Raw genomic sequence first — 20,343 nt, 5'->3', positions numbered from 1 at the left:
ATGAGGTACCATGGACTATAAGCAGTGCTGAAGGCTGCTCAGTAGGCTTCAAAGAGCTTACTGCTGAGGAAGAGTGGTACTGAAATTAGAAGTCATGGTAGGGATGCTTCTACCTGATAGAAGTAGCTGTAGGCTGGTTATTTGGGGAAGACTCTCAAAAGAAGTGAAATCGTGTTGCCTCAGCCTTGTCTTAACCTGTTTCTGAATTATAGGAACCAAACTTCCAAGTACTAATGTGCAGAATGCCAGGTAACTAATTTACAGAAATATAGACACATCCTTCTAGTATATAATCAGAATATTCACTGCTCAGAGAACTTCTAAAATTCAACGTTCATGGAAACCTCCTTTGTCATCATAACTTCATCTGTGAACTCAAGTGAGAGTAAAGGGAAAGTCTGGTGCTGCTGTCTGTAGTCCTATGAATGCAACCAGAACTATGAAAGTACAGAGGCAATCTAGGAGAAGGAGCTGAGGAACCAGCACAACAAAAGTGCTACCACTGAAGGGGGTAAGGGTGCAGGGCACAGTGAGATTTATAAAGCTCATCCTCTTGCTTATAAGTGGAATCCAAAAGAAGAAAGGTGAACAGTGAGTGGGGTAGAGAAAAATGGTAAACGGTGGTTACCATAAGCAGGGAGCAGGGGAAAGGAGAAAATGGAGAGGTTTAGGTTAAAGGATCCAGAGTTGCAGGTGTGCAGGATGAGATCTAATGTATAACGTGAGGACTTAGTTAAAATAATATTTGGGATTTTTGCTGAATGAGTAATTTTAGGTGCTCTTATCATCCACCCCCACCACGAACACTATGTGAGTAGTCATATTAATTTACTTTGCTACACTGATCAATTCACTATGTATATATGTAAGAACATATTGTATGCCCTAAATATGTAAGAAAAATGTATTTCTGAAAGAAGTCCAACAAAACCTACTTGAGTTTCACAAAAGCACTTTCTCTTAAAATACATAGTGCAGGGCTGGGGTTGTGGCTCAGCGGTGGAGTGCTTGCCTGGTACGTGCAAGGCCCTGAGTTCGACCTTCAGCACCACATAAAAACAAATAAAAGGTTAAAAAAAAATACATAGTACATGAAAAGAATTTTGTATGCACACACCCGAAACTGACAGTGAACAATTGGCAGTAAAATGGATCACCTGCCAGTGATCCAGGACTACTACTGCTAAACAAAATGAAGATCAGAAGAGATTACTACATAAAGATTGAGAAATATTGACTAAGCTTCATGGGAACCTGGAATACATAAAGACAGATATCTACAGATATCATTTCTAAATTATCACTCAAATTAATTAATAAAATTATCACTCAAGAGTATTAGCAAAGGCTGGACTTTTTAATATCTGTACATGTTTCCCTGATATGTACTTAGAATGCAAAAGAAGAATGTCTTGAATAAATATCTTCCTATTTGGAATGTACATTATTATATTTATACATGTTTTCCTCATATGTACTTAGAACTCAAATAAAGAATGTCTTGAGTAAATATCTTCCTATTTGGAACGTGCAGAAACATAATTTACTAATCTGGTTTTATTCAACAAGCAGGGACTAAATTTTTTTTCTTCAAAGACACAATCACAGAACAAGAGAATTAAACAATCTGAGTGTTCCTGTAACAGAATTTGATGTTCTTTTATTCAGCCTGAATTAAAGCAATGATGAATCACACTTGAGTTTCAGACTTTTAAGATCAATGATATCAACATAATGTGATCAGAAACAATTAATTAGTGCTATAGTTTGATTTAAAATCTTTTAAACTTTAGGACTGGGGATGTAGCTGAGTGGGAGAGTATTTGTCTTCAATGTGGGAGGCCCTGGGTTCAGTCACTAGCATTGAAAATAAGAAAACAACAACCCCCAAATCTTTAAAATTTCAAAACACATCTTTTAATTTCTTTTAGCACACAAAATAATTTATTCATGAAAGTTATGCCTATAATTTAAAATAAATAAATAGCATAATTTTGCAATTCTGATTTTTACAAGAACATAAACCTTTCTGGAATATAATGTTTTATCAAATTGGAAAGCTAAGTAAATTCAACACAAGCATTCAAAACCATCAGACTTTGGAAATCAACTTAATGATAAGAAAAATTCATTGGAATACATAATCAGTGGAAAAATGGGGTCTGGTGCCATCTACTGAATGACAATAGTAATATGTCCTTGAATATTCATAAAATTAGGTAACCCTATGATTTTAGCTACATACAACTTACAGTTGTGGATGAGTGCTGTTTTCTTTTGTCTTTACATGCCATTTTATCCTTTAAAAGAAGTGAAATTAAATGGTAGTTAAAATGGTTACTTAACAAATACTGAAGAGCAGGATGCTTTGGCAAATTGGGAAAATAAGAATTTCCATGATTAAGAGTGTTTCAAGAAAGGTTATCTTATTTTTATTTTAGGCAGGAACTCATAGGGGTAAACACCTATGTTTGTTGTGGGAGGGGGGTGAAGACACATCCCTTCAAGCTGTTTTTGTTTGTTGCTGTTTCAGATAAAGCTTCCCAGAGGAAAAAAAACCGCATGAAACCACTTTAAACTAGCTCAAAATCACCAAGTTATTATTCAGGGTGACTTAGAGTGAAACTTGCTCATTATAATATCATAATGTTAAATTCTCCACCACAAAGGCACTCTCATCCACCATTTCAAACATGGACCCTGTGAAGAGGCTGACCTCTAACTGCATGTGCAGGAATGTGCTTACCACCTGTGATAACAATCCCCTCTAGAAGGTGCACACAAGCCTCTCTCTAGTAACACCCCTTCATTCCATAAGAGGCACAACTTTGAGATAAGATCTCTAGTGTTCTCCTTAGCTGTTGCAAGTAGCAAGCCTTTCTTGATTCTTTCATCTCCTGGTTGTGCGTATTGGCTTTGTGCTCATCAAGGGGTGAACTCATTTTGTTTGGTTGTATTATGAGGAGGCTGGTGAGGAGACAGTTGTGTCCTTGGGTATTTATGGCAGGTCAAAATTAAAGATTTAATTTTCTCTACTTTTTCATAACAAGCTGGGTTATTTAAAAATTTATCAACTCAGACTGTCAATAAAATGGCATTTAAATAAAATGGAACAATGATAACTGATACCCACAATGACTATTAGGATGGGCAAAAATCCCTGAAGTGCTTTTCTAGTTAACAAAACCAAAATCAAAAGTTTTTTTTTTTTTTGTAGTTGTAGATGGACATCAAACCTTTGTTTATTTTAATGTGGTGCTAAAGATTGAACCCAGTGCCTCACACATGCTAGGCAAGCACTCTGCCACTGAGCTATACAGCTCCAGTCCCCAAAAGTGAATTTGTTTGGTAAATAAAGTTCATTCAACCAGGCCCTGCCCCTATCACCCCCAACACTGCAGACTGAATCCAGGAGCGCTCTAAAACTGAGCTATATCTTCAGCCCTTTTTCTTTTTTTGAATTTTGATAGGGTCTTGCTAAATTGCCAAAGCTGGCTTAGAGCTTGTGATCCTTGTGTCTCAGCCTGTCAAGTTGCTAGGATTATAGGTGTGTACTACCACCCCCAGCTTCAGACCTCTTTAATAAAACAGTGATGGAAGCTGGGCTAGGAGAAACATGTCTGTAATCCCAGCAACCTGTGAGGCTGAGGCAAAAGGACTGCAAGTTCCAGGCCAGCCTCAGCAACTTAGTGAGACCTTGTCTTAAGATAAAAAAATAACAAGGGCTGGGAATATAGCTTTGTGGTAGAGTGAGTGCCCCTGAGTTCAATCTCTGGTCCTGAAAAAACTCCAAACCAAAAATCAAAATCACACTGCTACTTTTCACTTATAAAGAGAAATGAAGTTGTGATGTGTGGTGCACAATGGATGATCCTTGAAAACATGCCAAATAAAAGAAGCTGGTCACAAAAGAACAAGTAGAAAGTGGTTGTTTGGGGTGGGTGGGGGGCAGGGAGTGAATAAAATGGGTGGATCGAGTGATGGTATCTAATTCAGAGTTTCTTTTTGAGGCAATGAAAATGTTCTAAAATTGACTGTGATATTGGTTTTGCATATATTCAAAAGTATATTAAAAACCATTGAATTGCACAGTTTAAATGTGAATTGTATGATATGTGAATTATATCTCAACAAAGCTATTATTGAAAAAAAAAAAATCACAATGTTGAGAGCATTTCTGTCTGGCCACAATCCCAAGAGTCTTGGAAAGGCTAACTTCCTGTAAGTTATGGACTGGTAAAGTTTTTTTTTTTTTTTTTTTTTTGGTAGTAGCTTTTGTGAATGTTACTTTCTATAATGTCCAGAATATTCTGAGTACTAAGAGCATGACTAAGATATCTTTGTTGTTGTTCTTTCTCTCATAACATTGTTCATGACCCATAATTTGCTTCTCATTTACCTCTTCCAAAAGGGCAGGGCCCTGTCTATTCTGTTCATTACCACATACCTGCACTTGATAATGTCTGGCACACATAAATGCTTAATAAATGTCAGCTGGTTGAATGGATATATAAATGTAAGAATGAATCTCATACAGATCAATTGACCTGGGAAGAAGGAGATGAAAAAAAAAAATCCTCATAAATAAAGACAATAAAGAAAAGAAAGATAAGCAACAGTTGGGATTTGATGTAACAAAACAACCCCCCCCCCAAAAAAAAAAAACCTGCCTTTGTTCAATTGATATCTGAAAGATTTCAAGTGATAGTAACATAAAAAGTGTTCTCTGGAAGACTCATTTACAAATAAGTTAATGAAAACTCTATTATAATAGGATGTAACAGGAACCTAGTGTTTTGTATGTTTCAGGATGTAGAATATTCTGTTGAATATACCAGGTGAGTGTCTAGAGTCCCATAAAGGGAGTGCAGCACACTGAGGATCTTTTCTTGAATGGTGTCAACTTGTTCAGAAGGACAGTAATCATCCAGACTTGACCTGGAACCAAGAACAAAAAAGAGAAAAAATATACACAAATATAAGATAAAACCACACTGTGAAGAAGGAAGAGGCTGCATGTGTTGATTTCAATGTAAAATAGAAATGTAGGTGTATTCAATTCTTTCAACAGTTAAAAGTTAATAAATATTTACCCTGTCAGGCACTTTACATGAATTTTGTTCCTTAATTTTCTCAGCAATTCTATAAAACAGGTACAATTACCTCCCTATAAGGGAAATTAAAACAAAGAAGGATTAACCTGTGCAAGGTCACATAGCTAGTAAGTAAGTGCTAGTGACAGGTTTCAAACCATGTGATGTGATCCTAAGTGCTTAATAACTACTACTCTTCCCTGAAAGGGAGATGTTGCTATAGGGCACAGGAATTTATCTTCTCAGTGACTGGGTGTCTTTCTTATTCTTATTATGTTTATGCTAGGGCTAGAAATGAGTAGGGTAAAGGTTTTCTAGTTGATGAAAGGGTTCTACTTCTACAAACAATTTGTTAATCCCATAAATGGAAAGGATCCATGGCTTGGTCCAAAATGTAATGTCAGAATTTGATGACATTAGGATTAATTTCCTATGTAGGATGAAGGAGAATGGAGCAAAGTGGGGTGGGCAGCAATTTGTATTTTGGGAGTCTTTTTAGAATTCCCTAAAACAACTTGAGTTGCACTGAGCAGCTACAATGTTACTGCCAATTACAGTATTAAGATGTGAAAAGATTTGATCAGTGACTCTTTGTTCTAGATTGGGGTGAGAAAAACCGTTTAGAGTATGAATGGAGAAAGTGGCATAGGAAATCCTTTTGGAAGAAACTGGAATTAGCAGCCTACTTCTTTGCATTTGTTATTAGAGATTAAAAAATAATATTAAAGAAATAATCTGTAAGACCTCTAACAAACTCATTCCATTCTCTGGTGACTGTGTTACTTTTGAGGCTTGATGTAAACATTTAAGACACAATAAATAAATGATAAATATAGTGTTAAATTTTTAAATACTAAGTTACACATATGGATAAAGACCTGCTTAAATCAGAAGACTACTGGTTTGAGGAGTTTCTCAAGGATGATCAGAGAATTCATACAAAAGTCATCCTTTCCATATAATGAAGTAGATGGTATCACTTGATACAGTGTTTTAGATGAACCTAAAGTGTTGGGAGAGGAATTTTTGTTGGTTGATTTGGGTTGAACGGTGAGCAGCCACCATACAGGTCAAACGAACTATTTCTTGTTGAATGGAATAAAACCACTTCCTTCAGTCCTATACCACAGCCACAGTTTCTTTAAAGAGTAAGGTTTCCTTATCAGGGCTGGAAACCTGAGTATTCTAGGGTGATGTCTGGGAAGGGAAGACTCAAATGTTTATGGCTTTATTGGATACAAGTGCCCAAGTCAACAACTTGCCAATTCTGATGGAGGTAGGGGCCCCTAGATTTAGCTAATGTGGTTTGGAAGGGAAACAAAAGTAACTTGGTGGATGGAACTGTTTAGGTTAGTGCAATCAATATACTGTGGTTACTTCTATATCTCCAAGTGTAGTAGTGCTGGGGATGTAGCACAGTGATAAGGTGCTTGCCTAGCATGCGTGAGGCCCTTGGTTCAATCCCCCCATTGCCAAAAAAACAAAAAAACAGTAAGAATCAATATGGTATATGCTCTATTTCCCACAAGTCATATAAGGAATTCTCCCAGTCAGGAAGAATGGAATGCGAAGAAGAAAATCAGCTCTTAGCTTACTCTTGGGCTTTTTACACAGTGAAAACCTTGGCTTCAGTAGAGGCCTCTGCCTTAAATTCCAGTTTTGGGGTATGTTATCTTGGATTCAACAACTAACAAAATGAAGATAGCCCAGCAAGCCTCAATTAGCGGAATAAAAACTGTTTAAACGGCAGATTCATAGGCCCACAGTGTCTTAGCTGTACATGAAACAATAGCAGGGTTTTGTTAAAAGAGAAACTTATCTCCTACTTTGTTACCTGAAACAAAATTTCTGGCTTAGTAGGGCCCTCAGTTTGTGGAGGTCAATCTAACCGGGCCTTGTTGGCTAACTTGAAAGCACTAGAATGCTGTATCTGCTTAAATTTGTCTTCATATACTCCAAAATGAAAGTGGTCACTCCTCAGTGAACAGATCACAAGGATTTCTCAACACTGTCCAGTACTTCATTTCATAAATGAAGTGGCCTTACTCTTGGGCTTTTTTACACAGTGCATTCTGATTGACCCTTGGGCTATTGCTGTGGCCTAGCTATTGTAAATTCCAATTAGAAACTATATACAGATTAAAAAAAAAAAGACCTGCTTAAAAGTATCTTATATAAAAGCTTTACTTATAAGCTTTAATAAGGGTATTCAATGGCTTTCAAATTTTTTGGGCTGGGATTGTGGCTTAGTGTAGAGTACTTGTCAGGCATGCATGAAGCTCTAGATTTAATCCCTGCTCTGTGGTGGTGGTGGTGGTGATTTCTAAATTCTTTTAAACACTATTGCAATGGTACTTTGTGGGAGCTACCCCCAAGAGGGGGTTTTGGAAATTTATAGGTATATTTTTGATTGACAGAGTGACTAGGGGAAGATTATTGACATTCAAGAGACTGGGGGAAGAGGGCTAAACTGTTGGGATGCTTTCAACAGTCCTGCAATATGAATAATTATCCCTATGTCCTGTGTACTTTTCCAAAATCATAGAGCATTCACCAAGTGAGAAACCAATTTTTAAATTTTAGAGCCTAGAATTTAAAACTTGTATTTTTTGAAAATGGATTAGATATTAACGAATTTTCCAGGAGTGCAACTACTCTGTGAATTAAGACTGGACTTTTAAGGTAAGGCCTTTATTAAGAAGTTATTCAATAATGAGAACAATCACATCATCATGGTAGTGCTATTGGTAGTATTTGGTATGTGGTTATCTTTCTGCCTTTGTAACTGCTATGCTAGTGATGCTAAAGATGCATCTGGTCTAGTGTGGTGTTTTAATACATATTGTAGGCTCTGGAGAGAGTCTGTTCCCTGGCCTTTTCTAGCTTCCAGAGGCTGCCTCATTCTCAGCTTGTGGCCCCATTCTTCACCTTCAAAGGTGCTGCATAGCACTTTCCAAGCTTTTTCTCTCTCTCTGATTCTGATCTTTCTGCCTTACTTTTTCTTAGGATCCTGTGATAATACTGGTCTACACAGATAAACTCTTCATCTCAAAATTCTTGAGTTAATCACACTGCAAATTCCCTTTACCACAATAAGGCAGCATATTCACAGGTCCAGAGATTAGTATGTCTTTGGTGGGCCATTATTGAGCTTACTGCACTTACCTTGCAATTGTCACAAGAGTAGGTTTTGGTAAACTTTTCAGTAAGCAATATACAGACTGAATAAGGTACTCAATTTCTTGCTCTGTGCTGATATGGTGAGGAAGTTCTGAATAATCACAGGTTAGACCAGCTTGGTGAACCTGAATATAAGATAATTAAATTGCACTGTAAGACTGTTGATCTTAAAAGATTCTTTGATCATTAATGGCCCTAATGACAATATATCTTCTAATTTTTATGGATTGGGATTGTTTTCCTTAAAACTTTCTAATCCACAGAGGTTATTCGCATTCTGAAGTTTTGGTAGAATTGGCCTGTACAACTGTCTGGGCCAATATCTTTTTTTAGGAATAATTCTTTACTTCTTTATTTTATGATTATCAGTTTCTCTTTGAGTTGATTTTGATAGTACATATTTTCTGGCAAATTATATGTTTTATTTAGATTTTAAAGGCTGATATAAAAGTGTATATAATATACACACTCTACTTTTTAAATACAGGCACTCTATATTACATTCAAAGCTTTGATACAATAGAATGTTTTCCTCCCACTTTAACATATTGTTTTCTTGCATATCCTTTGGATGTATAATCACACACTACCAGTATCTGTCTATTTTTTTTTTTGTGTGTGTGTGTGTGGTATTGAATCTAGGAGTCCTCTACTACTGAGCTATGTTCCCCTCTACTCTCCTGTTTGGGGTACTGGGGCTTGAACACACAGACTTGTGTATGCTAGGTAAGCACTCTACCACTGAACTATATCCCTAACCTCTTTTATTTTTTATTTTGAGACAGGGTCTCTCTAAGTTGCAAAGGCTGGTTTTGAACTTTGCAATCCTATCTCAACCTCCTAAATAGTTAGGATTACAGGTGTATACCACTGAGCTTGGCTAGATATGTTTTAAAGATAAATAAATAGCATTCCAGTCTTACTTTATTAAAGTAAATAGGTTTGAAAGCTAGAAGTGGCTTGCAGGCTGTCTTTTTTCAACTTCAACTTTGAAGTTTTAAAAACTGGAATACAAATATATCATAGCTTTATCTAGAGTACATAAGTATAAAACTTGGAAAAAACTATACTTTACTGGTGGCTTTGGATATGCACCAAAGATATAATTGGCAGTGGTCAGTTAATGATGGATTCTGCATGTTCTTTTCCACTAAAATGATCAGAATTCTCACACTACAGCTATAAGCACATCATATTTGATTACGTATCTGTGCTGAGTCCCTGCCACCTCTTTTCCCTCAAACATCACACAAAATTCCTCAACAATCAAAATTAAGATGCTATGTAAAGATTAAAGCACACTTGCTTGAAGACATGTTAGATGATATAACAGGAGCTCAAAAGCATTTTCAAACTCTAAGCATCTTCTAACTACATCATTTTTAACAAAAAAGAGCAAACCTGTTTTAGCTCAGGGTTAACTAAGATATTCTTTGGTGATAAACACACACACATATTCTTCTTATAAATTGAGTATTAAGCCAATACTTAAATGTCAGCTCAAAAAACTGCCCTGATTGTATTTTACAACCAAAGAAAACATTCAACACCTTTTATTAAAGAGAAGCACCAGATAAGAGGCAGAAGACATGCTTGTCTGAGCTCTGGCATAGATCTGAGAAAAGTCAATTGACCTTCTTAAGTCTTAGTTTTTCCTAACTTCAGTACTGAGAAAAATGGGAAAATATATGCTTCAAAAACTGATATAAAAATAGAAAAAATCATAATTAAAAGTATCTTTGGTCACAGCATTCAGATCACTGTTGACTAACAAGAAAGAGCTAACACATTTAAAATGTATCAGCTACTGCACTTTTACCTTTTCTTAGTTTTTAAAATTAGAGAAGTTTTTTTTTTTTTTTTCAAAGAGGAAAAGAAGAGCCAATATGAGTATAAGTAGGAATTAATAAGGAATGAACAACTTTAGAAATTATGAACTTATTCTTGTCTGGGGAAGAGAGAGATGATCACCAACAAAATAATAATAATAAAAGTACATAGTTCTTTTGCTTCATACATAAAATTTGGAAGAAATTGTTTTTCTTAGAAAACTTTTCAGTATTCTGGCTTCTATAAAATATGTATTTTTTCACTTATCTCTTAGTAATTCATTCAGACTTCAGAAAAACAAATAAAAATCAATCACTTTAACAAAAACCAATTTTTTTCCACCCAGGAAACTTTTTATAAGAGGTCAACTTTATGTTTTAATATAAAATACTTACCATTTCATAATCTGGCACTTCCATCCGTTTTTTCAAACTCTGTACAAGTGGAACTAGTGATTCCATTCTGAAAAAAAGCCATCCCACTCAATGAAACACCAAAACCACCTCAACTAAAATTACAGTAGCAAATAATACATTACACTTAATATTTGCTATGAATAATATGCTTCATACAATGCTTTGAAAGATAAAAACTGTTCAAGTCTCACCTTAAAATACTAAGAAATAAGTGTTCTTTATTATCTTATCTACTTTTCCTTATCTATTGCACAGCTCCCAGCCCTACTACTTCCTTCACAATTCCAACAAGAGTCTAAACTCATGATGTTGTAGTACTGTTGAGTCTTCAACTCCGCCCTGGAACTTCCTGCAGATGCTGAAGAACTACCTGGGCATGCTCAGCAGCAGACAGGGTTTCAGTGGAAGGTCTACAGTTGGTTTAGGACTCCAAGGCTTCTGGCCTATTTTTGTTCTTGCTGGTGAAGTTTAAACTCAGCTTAAGACTTCATGCAATCACAAAATAGTGAGTACTTTTCAGTATTTCTAAGAAGACTCATGTCATGAGACTTATTTATCTCCCTCTTCCATCATAATTTTAAAAAAGAAGCTGGGCATGGTGGCGCACGCCTATAATCCCAGCAGCTGGGGAGGCTGAACAGAAAGATTGTGAGTTTAAAGCCATCCTCAGCAACTCAGCCAACCTTGAAGGTGCTAAGCAACTCAATGAGCTTTCTCTAAAACAAATACATAATAGGGCTGGGGATGTGGCTTAGTGGTCGAGTGCCCCAGTATTCAATTCCTGGTACCAAAAAAAGGAAAAAAAAAAAAAAAAAAGGAGGGTATCACTTCTAGAACCAGTTCCCTATATTTAAGGGAAAAAAAAACATCATTAACTGATGTTCAAGTGCCTGATCAATATTTACTGCTGTGATGAAACTATTAGGCATTATTTTATACCAATTCTTTAATGACAATGACTAAATCTTTATGAATATTTTAAAGTAAAAGTTACAATGAATATTTTGAATAAGTAATACCTGTACACAGCAAAAGAAGGCATCACTTGGTCATATACTTCATCTTTTAGCCATGATTTCTTTCTCCAGAGGCAACCACTGTCTCAGTTTCTGCATTCTTCTGGACAGCTGATGAATTACTTTCAATACTCATCATGACAAATTTGGTAGGTTTGTGATTCTAATTTCTCATGTAATATTGTTGTTTTATAGCTGATTGTTCTCTACAGTGTAAATAGAAGCAATCTCACAACACGTGGGAGATTGTCTTAAACTAATTTTGATCTTCCTATGCACATGAGGATAAAAATTTGCCTATGGTTTTTACTCTTCTGGCTCTCTGGGTTTACATGATTTAAAGAATTATTATAAAGAAAAGCAACTGTTAATACACTTTCGTACCAGGTCCAATATTAAAGGATTTCATTCTGAAAGGCTTTCATCCCCCTCCACATTTTCAAAGTAACATAAAAATGAAAGAATCGACCAAATAAATGACCTGATGAAGAATTAGACTTCAAATCCTGCTCTTAATGGACAGATTGAAAATAAACTCCTTTAGTTATAGTTGGGCTATTCTTTTTTTTTTTTTAACTAAAACACAATAATTGTACATATTTATGAGATATAATGTAGTACTTCCATACATGTATATAGTATACAATGATCAAATCAGGGTAACTGGCATACTCATTATCTCAAACATTTATTGGGTTATTCTTTTTTTTTTTTGCTACTAGAGTTTGAACCTAGGGGTACTTAACCACCAAGCCATATCCCCAGTCCTTTTTTTATTTTGAGACAAGATTTCACTATGTAGCTTAGGGTCTAAGTTGCTGAAGCTGGCTTTGAACTTGAATTCCTCCTGTCTCAGTCTCTTAAGTTGCTGGGATTACAGGCCACCATACCTGGCTTGTTAGGTTATTCTTAAAAGGAGCCAAGTTTTCATACTGAAATTTACTTGTCAAGTAATTTACTTCTCTGTTAAGAGATTAGTTTTTTTGTTCTACTTAGAACAGGGACTGCCCATCTTTAATTCTCCAAAAATCTAGTGTAATAACTTCCATTTAGGGGCTACTAATGCACAGTAACAAAAAGATGCCCATTTACGATGCAACTCAGGGCAACTTACTTGAACCCTGTGCCTTGCTTTCCTCTGAATTAAATGGACATAATAATAATGAATCCCTTGGGATGGGGTTGTAGCTCAGTGGTAGAGTGCTTACCTTGCAAGTATGAGGCACTGGGTTCAATCCTCAGCACCCCATAAAATAAATAAATAAAAATAAAGATATTAAAAAAAATAGGTCTTTAAAAAAATAATGAATCCTACATTGCTATAAGAAACAAAGTTACATAATGTAAGAGAAATCCATAGAGACAGAGCACACAAAACATTCAATAAATGCTAACTATTATTAGTAAATCTGTGGGGATCAAACCCTGGGCCTCACACATGCTAGGCAAGAAAGTATTCTACCACTGAGTTATATCTTCAGCAATAATACTCATTTTTAAAAAGCAATTTATTTAATACATTTAAAGACATATTTGGAACTGAAAATTGGCAAATTTGAGAAAAAAAAAATGTTTGGGAGTCTTACCCAGGGTTTGAAGCCCATTTCTGTACAGTTTCTTCATCATCACCATCACACAAATCAGCAAAAGTTGCTTCTAAATCTTCTAACTGATGAATTCGAGTATCAACAATATCTACCAAATCTTCCTATAAATACATTGAAAAACTAAGATTATGTTGTTATTCCTTCAAAAAACAAGTAGAATCTTATTATAGTGAAAATCTTAAGTTCAACTGGTCAATACATGGTTTCCAAGTACTAATCATGGGTTATATAACATAACACACACACACACAAACACACACACACACACACACACACACACACACACACACACACACACACACGTTCAAAGCCAGCTTCAGCAACTTAGACCCTAAGCTACATAGTGAAATCTTGTCTCAAAATAAAAAAGGACTGGGGATATGGCTTGGTGGTTAAGTACCCCTAGGTTCAAACTCTAGTAGCAAACACACACACACACACACACACACACACACACACACACGTGCACACACATGAATTTAGGATCCTTTAGTCCTTTGGGATCATTCTAATAAGTTCAAGATATAATTATGATATATGTGATAAATATAAAATTCAGAAAAAACGAATAGTAGATACCTCAGTTAAGTTGCTACCAGGCTTTTTAAACTGGTACAATTCTTGTAAGATTTTGTATTCTTCCTGAAAAACAAAACCAAAATATCTGTTAATTTTTTCAATGGTATACTTTAAGCAAACAACAGTCTTGCCTGTGACACAAGGAGAACATCTTAGATAATTATTCAAAGGGAAAATATGCATTTAAGATTGTAGTTGTAAATATAATTTCTTCAGAGAAACTCTACCCAGCTGGGCATGACAATGAAGTAAAGAAAGTATGGGAGAACGGGTGGCTACTGGGTCATTAGAACATTTTTAATAACATCCCATTATATCAGTGGTTATATTCTAGGATCTAAATTGATTTTAGCTTTTAATATCAATGATGTACATATTTTTAACAATCACAACAAACTCTCTATGTCCACTGTGCAGCATTTCTCAAGCAACAGAAGAAAACTCTGAGTATTAAGACAATAGCAGAGCAGACTGGAAGACAATGAACCTCAGTTAGGTGGCTCTATCCCCAACAAGAAAGACGCCTATTACACCTAGACTTTGTAGGAGAAAGTCTCCCCCTTGTTTAGTACAACTAGACAGTTCTGTCATGTAGATGGCTATATCTGACTCCAAAAATCCTATTTAGGACTACTCTACTGCCAGGAAGATGTTATAACCAAGAGCTTAAATTAGTAAGCACAGTGTTGTGGCACTATCCTTAGTGCTTTACTGATCTAACAATCCCAAGACTTGGGTCTGATTACTATTCATTTATTTACTTGTAGTGTTGGGGATTGAACTCAGCTCCAACCACTCTACCACTGAGCTACATCACCAGTCTGCTGGTATAATTATTATTTCTACTTTATACTTGAAAAAACACAAGTCAGAAAGGTTAAGTATCTTTCCCAAGATCATACAGCCAGTAAGCATAGATGTAACAAAAACTCTCTGCTCTTTCCACGATACTAAAAAATAAGTTATTAAATTATAAAGTATTATAATAGAAGTTGAATATTTATCCAAAATGCTTGAAACCAGAAGTATTTCATATTTCAGAATATTTATAGATTTTACTGGTGTTCTTCATCATGGTGTTCAGCACTTCAGATTATGGATTTTCAGAGTAGGAATGCTCAATCTGTATATAATTTTTGTTTTAGTTGTAAATGGATATAATACCTTTATTCTCTTTATTTATGTGATCCTGAGGAGTAAATTTAGTGCCCCATGCATTCGAGGCAAGTGCTGTACCATTGAGCCAGAACCCTAGCCTCAATCTGTACATAATTTTAAGAGGTTACAAAAACAAACACATAAAATAAAACAGAACATATGACATAGAATGTGGCCTCAAAAACTTAAAATAACACTAACTGGCTATTTGCAGAAGCTTACTATCCCTAATCTTAAGAGAAATGTTACAGATTTTCCAAGATTTATGGTATGAAAACAGCATATTCAGAGCTGGGCATGGTGGTACATGCCTAAAATCCCAGTGACTTAAGAGGCTAAGCCAGGAGGATCACAAGTTTGGGGCTAGCCTGGGCAACTCAGTGAGGCCCTGTCTCAAAATAAAGAAAATCACTGGGGTGTAGCTTGTGGTAGAGTGCCTCTGGTTCAATCCCTAGTACTACCTCCTCACACACACATACAAAATACCATGTTTACCTGAGTGAACATTTCTTTAAAGGGATTCTTGACAGAAAAAAAATCTAAGTCAATATCTAAAACAAATGCATCCCCCTGCTTTAAGATTTCCATAATTTCCTTAGTGCTGGCTGTAGTGTGGCATTGCTGACTTTCAGAACACGAACATGATGGCTCCTGGCAAGCTTGGTCACTTTTCTGTGTCATGGTGTCTTTCATCAGTCCTTCTGAATCCAAGTCACAGTTAGCAGAGGCAGTGTTTTCTGCATTTCCCAGTGTTAGTCTGGGCTTCTTTGCAGAAGACACTGCAGCACTTTCTTCTGGATTGTCACAGAGTTTACAAGGTTTCACCAAAATCACATCTAATTGTAATGGTTTTTGGTTCTCCAGCTGATCCTCAGGTACATAAAGACCATCACTTAGGAAGTAATAATCTGTACTTGTAACCCTGAAACAGAAGGAAAAACTATTTTAAAGAAGAATGGACAAATTAGCTGACATTGCAGCATTACAGAAATACAAGAAAAGACATATTTGACAAACACTGAGAGCTGCCTTTACCATTTGTATTCCTGTTCTGTAGAAATGGCATTATGCACATTCTTAGCTGGGCACACACAATTTCCCAAAGTAAAGACTATATTTCATATCTATTTTTTAGCTAGATGTGGCTATTTGAGTAAGTACAGTCCATTGGTTGTGAATGACGAAAAGTATATAGTGCCTTGCTCTACCCCTCCTTGCTGATTGACAACAAGAACACAAAGGTGCAAAGTTATTTTGGACTATGAGGACTCTAAAGATGGTGAAACATATAGACAGAAGGATCAGTGGTTCCCCAAACTGTGGAGCTGCCACACAGTCTTAGACTGTGCATGCTGAACGCTTACACCAGAAAGAAATAAATCTCTTGTTTAAGCCCATGAGACTTTGGTTTCTCTCATATCAGCTGAATCTTAATCTGAAAATTTTGCTTAAGAGAAAATTAATAACTGGAAATATTTTCTTTTAATAAAAGCTTCCTCTGACATATTTCAAAGCTTCATTAGACTCTATATAACCACGGTATTTTTAACATGAAAAACAACTTAAAACATACCTATACACTTGCAGAATGTATTTCTAAGGTTGAAAATTTCTCTCTTTTTAAGAGATAGATGTTTTTTTGTTGTCCAGCCTGGGCCCCAACTCCTGGGCTCAACTGATTTTCCTGCCTCAACCTCCTGTGTAGCTGGGACTACTGGCTTGCACCACTATGCCCAGCTGGATTTCTGATTCTAGGCACACCAACATGTTCTATTTTCAACTATATTATACCTAGGTAAGAACTTAGAACAATAGAGTCAAATACTTCCAGAGGCATGCCTTATACAACTAAAGTAACAGTATTTATTTTTCACCTGCTCAGACCTATCATACATAGCTGTAGATTTAGTTTCTAAAAATAGATTAATAACAATAAAACTAATGCCCAAATTTATTAAAACTTTTATTTATTACATTATCTGAAGAAAGATAAAGCTATATTTCCCAGGCTTAATTTATATTCTTTTTCATCATGGAAGTTTTGCTTTGTTCCTAGTTACACAAACACACTCATAATAGGTTGTTTAACCATATGTAATGTGTCTCTTCCATAATATTTTAAATTTTTGAGATGAAGGTCTTGCTATGTTGCCCAGGTTGGTTTTAAACTCCTGAACTCAAGTGATTCACCCATTTTAGCATCCTGAGTACTGGGACTATTGGCAGGTTCCACCATGCTGTCCTTTCCCATAATTTTTACTTACAGGATTAACTAAAATCATGAGATAATAAAAATAATCCAAATGTCATTATCACATATTAAGTTTTGAATATCTGTCTAGATCATCCAAAATTATTGAATTTGTAGGTTAAATTAGGCTTATTCACTTGGTCAATAAAACTGACTCTTACTCATAGATCAGTATTATGTACAATATTTAATATTGAGTCCTGATTATTTCTTTCAAATTGTACAATAAATACAACTTTCATATCACATAAAATTATTGTGTAAATGGTAAGAACACTTAATACCAATACCAATGTTAAGAGTATCATTACAACTATATCAGAAATAAAAAGTATAATTTTCAATGAGACAATTTCATCTTCAATGTATTACCATTTCATCTCATTATCCTTTAGCTTCTAGAAAGATGTGCTTACACTACTTAAAGTATTCATCTCATCACACAAAAACTTAGAAATTCAAGAACACATAGATATTTCTAAATATAAACAGAACATCAGTTAAATAAATTATATGACAATAGATGCACATGTAACTCAAGGAAGAGGATGCTATAATTTAACTTAGTCTAAGCTATAATTTAATTAACTAAAATTAATATTAAAATAATATTAAAACCTAAACTCTACTAATTTAGTCATTGTATCTGTTAAAAAAAAGAAGAGAATCAAAGAAAAAAAATTTGCTCTCTCATTTCCTGTTTGTTACATTCAACACATAATAGTTGCATTGGAAGGAGATCGAAAAATGTACCACTGAATATATAAATCTATAAGGAAATTAAGTGACTTGTTGAATTTAAATCATTGATGAAGGTCAAATTCCAGAAGATGAAGATCATTTTATTAAAAAATTAATTTGATGAGCAATGAAATATACACAGTATACGACAGGGGTCAAGAGACTTGAAAATCTGCTTTTGGTGTTTTAAAAACTCTTTTTGGAAGAGCTGAGGCTTAATCTGACCCTATTTGTTTATAGGAATACTTAGTTATTACAAAAATCCAAAATAAGATAGAAATATGCAACTCCTTTTGTATTTATAAATATGAGTGAATTACCTGATCGTTGTGGTAGAAGTGTCTTTACCTACTAAAAAGTGGTGTCTGCCTTCTCTGATTTGCTGAGCCCATGTGGGATGAAGCCATATTACGTGAGAAAAATGGCCAGCATAAACTGCAGGCATAATCCAATTTTCAATACTTAATTCTCTGGAAAAGAAATAGGGAAGAAGCATTAAAATTTAAGTGTTTTTTTTTTTCCCCGAATGTCATTTGAGCCACAATATTTTGAGAGCAGTCCTCAGAGTGTAGTTCCTTGGGAGGTTCCTGAGATCTTCTCAGAATAATCACTGGGTCACAACTATTTTCATAAAAATAATAGGTATAATCTCCCTTTGTGTGTTGACATTTGCGCTGCTGATTCAAGATTAATGGTGGGTTGATGTCCTAAGATTAATCCAGGCAGTGGCACCAAACTCCATGTACACATTTTAAAAGTTCATCAACACTTGTTCTATATAAAATGAAAATGGCAAAAAGAAAAAACAAAACCCCATGAGCTTAGCAAAGTCTATTTCTCCTCCCCCCCCCCCATTTACACAAGAAATCACATTACCCAAAGAGTGTTTCCTTATCAAACACGGTGTCTGCTGGCATATTCACAGGAATAAGGAGGTCTGGATGTGAGTCAAAATGTAAAAAACTTATATTACTGGCAGGAAGATGCTTTGAGCCTATGGCCCGGTATATAAAAGGCAGAACCTATGAAAGACACATACACACATTCAGAAATGGGCACTGAAATCATGAGCATACACTTAAATACATACTAAAAACCAATGTTAAACATAACTGCACATAATTAAAAGCATACCATGTTATTAAAAAGTGAGAGAATAACGGGGCTAGAATTGTGGCTCAGCAGCAGAGTGCTCACCTAGCACGTGGGGGGCCCTGGGATCCTCAGCACCACATTAAAAAACAAACAAATAAATAAAATAAAGATATTATGTCCAACTACAACTGAAAAAATAAATATTTTTTAAAAAGTGAGAGAATAAAATGCATTTATTGTAGATAGTTCAGATGATGACATCAGGCTTTATTTTGTTCCTATGAACTTACAACTTGCATCTCCAGCTGCTGGTTCTAGCACTGACTGTGTGTTTTCAAGGTAACCTAAATCTCAGGGTCTATAAGGCTTTTTTCCCCTTACATCCTCTACAGTTCTAGGTTTAATACTGAATTTGAAAGCATTGCTTAACCGAAACTTTGGCCTTCTCTCAGGCCCATACACACTATATGTAGGGTTTCTGTGTCTTTCTCTTAACTTTTTCCATCCGTAATATATATATATATATATATATATATATATATATATATATATATATATATATATTTTTGGTGCTGGGATACAACCCAGGACCTCAGGCATGCTGGGCAAACGCTCTACCTCTGAGCTATACTCTCAGGTCCTCTTTCTCTCTTATATCCCCAAAAGCGCCATAGCCTATTAATGATTATTTTAAACAAATTTCTTAGATCCATGACACTCCTTTGACGACTCCCTCTAGTTTAAGGCAACGATTTTAATACTGTAAAGGGGAACGGTCATAAAAACGGAAACATCTTTTAACATTCATAAATGCTGGACACTGTGGTTAAAGATTCATGAATATAATACGCACGAAAACTCCTATCGGCCCTGGGCGTACTATAATTATTGTTCCCATGTCACGGATGAGAGCTGTGTTGTTAGTATAAAGCCTTCTGCTTAAACAGCAAGCAAGCAGGGCTGTGAAAGCGATGCGGGAGACAAGTGCAAACCAGCACCAATCGAGTGGAGAGCAAGGGGTCTCGGAGTCAGGGCACCTGGGTTCGAAATCCGACTCGTCAGGGCTCTGGGAGATTCTGACCCAGGACCGTTTAGCCGCCCGCTCACCTCCTGATGATCCTCCACTACCCACACTGGGAGCTCGGAGTAGCACCTGAGGCGAGTGAGCTCTCCCGCAGAGTCACTCATATCTGCGCGCCCTTCTGTGTCCCAGAGATTCGGAGGAACCCAGCGAGCACCAGAGAACGCCCGAGTCGCTGCCCCGCCACTCTCTCGCGACGGAAATGCGCGCTCACCCGGTTGCGCTTCCGGATTGGAGCACGTAGAGGGCGGGGGGACGGGCTACAGAGCTCTCGACATAGACGATTGGTTTAGAAG

General features: G+C 35.9%; 1 protein-coding gene across 4 annotated transcripts; it reads right to left on the bottom strand.

Annotated features, from left to right (window-relative positions):
* Positions 1 to 1,634: 1,634 nt before the first annotated feature.
* Positions 1,635 to 20,262, bottom strand: C1H5orf22 (chromosome 1 C5orf22 homolog). Of its 4 annotated transcripts, none has more exons than XM_078016982.1 (10): positions 20,074 to 20,262; positions 18,748 to 18,893; positions 18,192 to 18,341; positions 15,375 to 15,801; positions 13,722 to 13,784; positions 13,122 to 13,243; positions 10,499 to 10,565; positions 8,259 to 8,398; positions 4,836 to 4,938; positions 1,635 to 2,300 (listed from the first exon to the last, which is right to left on the bottom strand). In XM_078016982.1, exons 1-10 carry the CDS (start codon positions 20,152 to 20,154, stop codon positions 2,238 to 2,240), a joined length of 1,362 nt encoding a protein of 453 aa, XP_077873108.1. In that variant the 5' UTR covers positions 20,155 to 20,262; the 3' UTR covers positions 1,635 to 2,237. The 4 variants fall into 4 exon arrangements, with proteins under 4 accessions (XP_077873108.1, XP_077873112.1, XP_077873116.1 ...); XM_078016986.1 differs by having other exon boundaries at positions 20,120 to 20,260; XM_078016990.1 differs by having other exon boundaries at positions 18,748 to 18,808; positions 20,074 to 20,217.
* Between the last annotated feature and the right edge of the window lie 81 nt (positions 20,263 to 20,343).

This window comes from Ictidomys tridecemlineatus, chromosome 1, assembly GCF_052094955.1.
Source record: "Ictidomys tridecemlineatus isolate mIctTri1 chromosome 1, mIctTri1.hap1, whole genome shotgun sequence".
NCBI classification, from domain to species: domain Eukaryota; kingdom Metazoa; phylum Chordata; class Mammalia; order Rodentia; family Sciuridae; genus Ictidomys; species Ictidomys tridecemlineatus.
Note: the sequence above shows the minus strand (reverse complement) of the source record. Positions and strands in the feature narration are given on the sequence as shown.

What these genes read in the sequence shown, in the direction of transcription:
- C1H5orf22 (XM_078016982.1), bottom strand. Translation starts at nt 20,154, where the DNA reads ATGAGTGACTCTGCGGGAGAGCTCACTCGCCTCAGGTGCTACTCCGAG. An exon ending in GATAAGGAAACACTCTTTGG is followed by an intron (nt 18,342 to 18,747) that starts GTAATGTGATTT and finishes TTTCTTTTCCAG; the next exon opens with AGAATTAAGTATTGAAAATT. An exon ending in GGACTCTAGACACTCACCTG is followed by an intron (nt 2,301 to 4,835) that starts GTATATTCAACA and finishes CTTCTTTTAAAG; the next exon opens with GATAAAATGGCATGTAAAGA.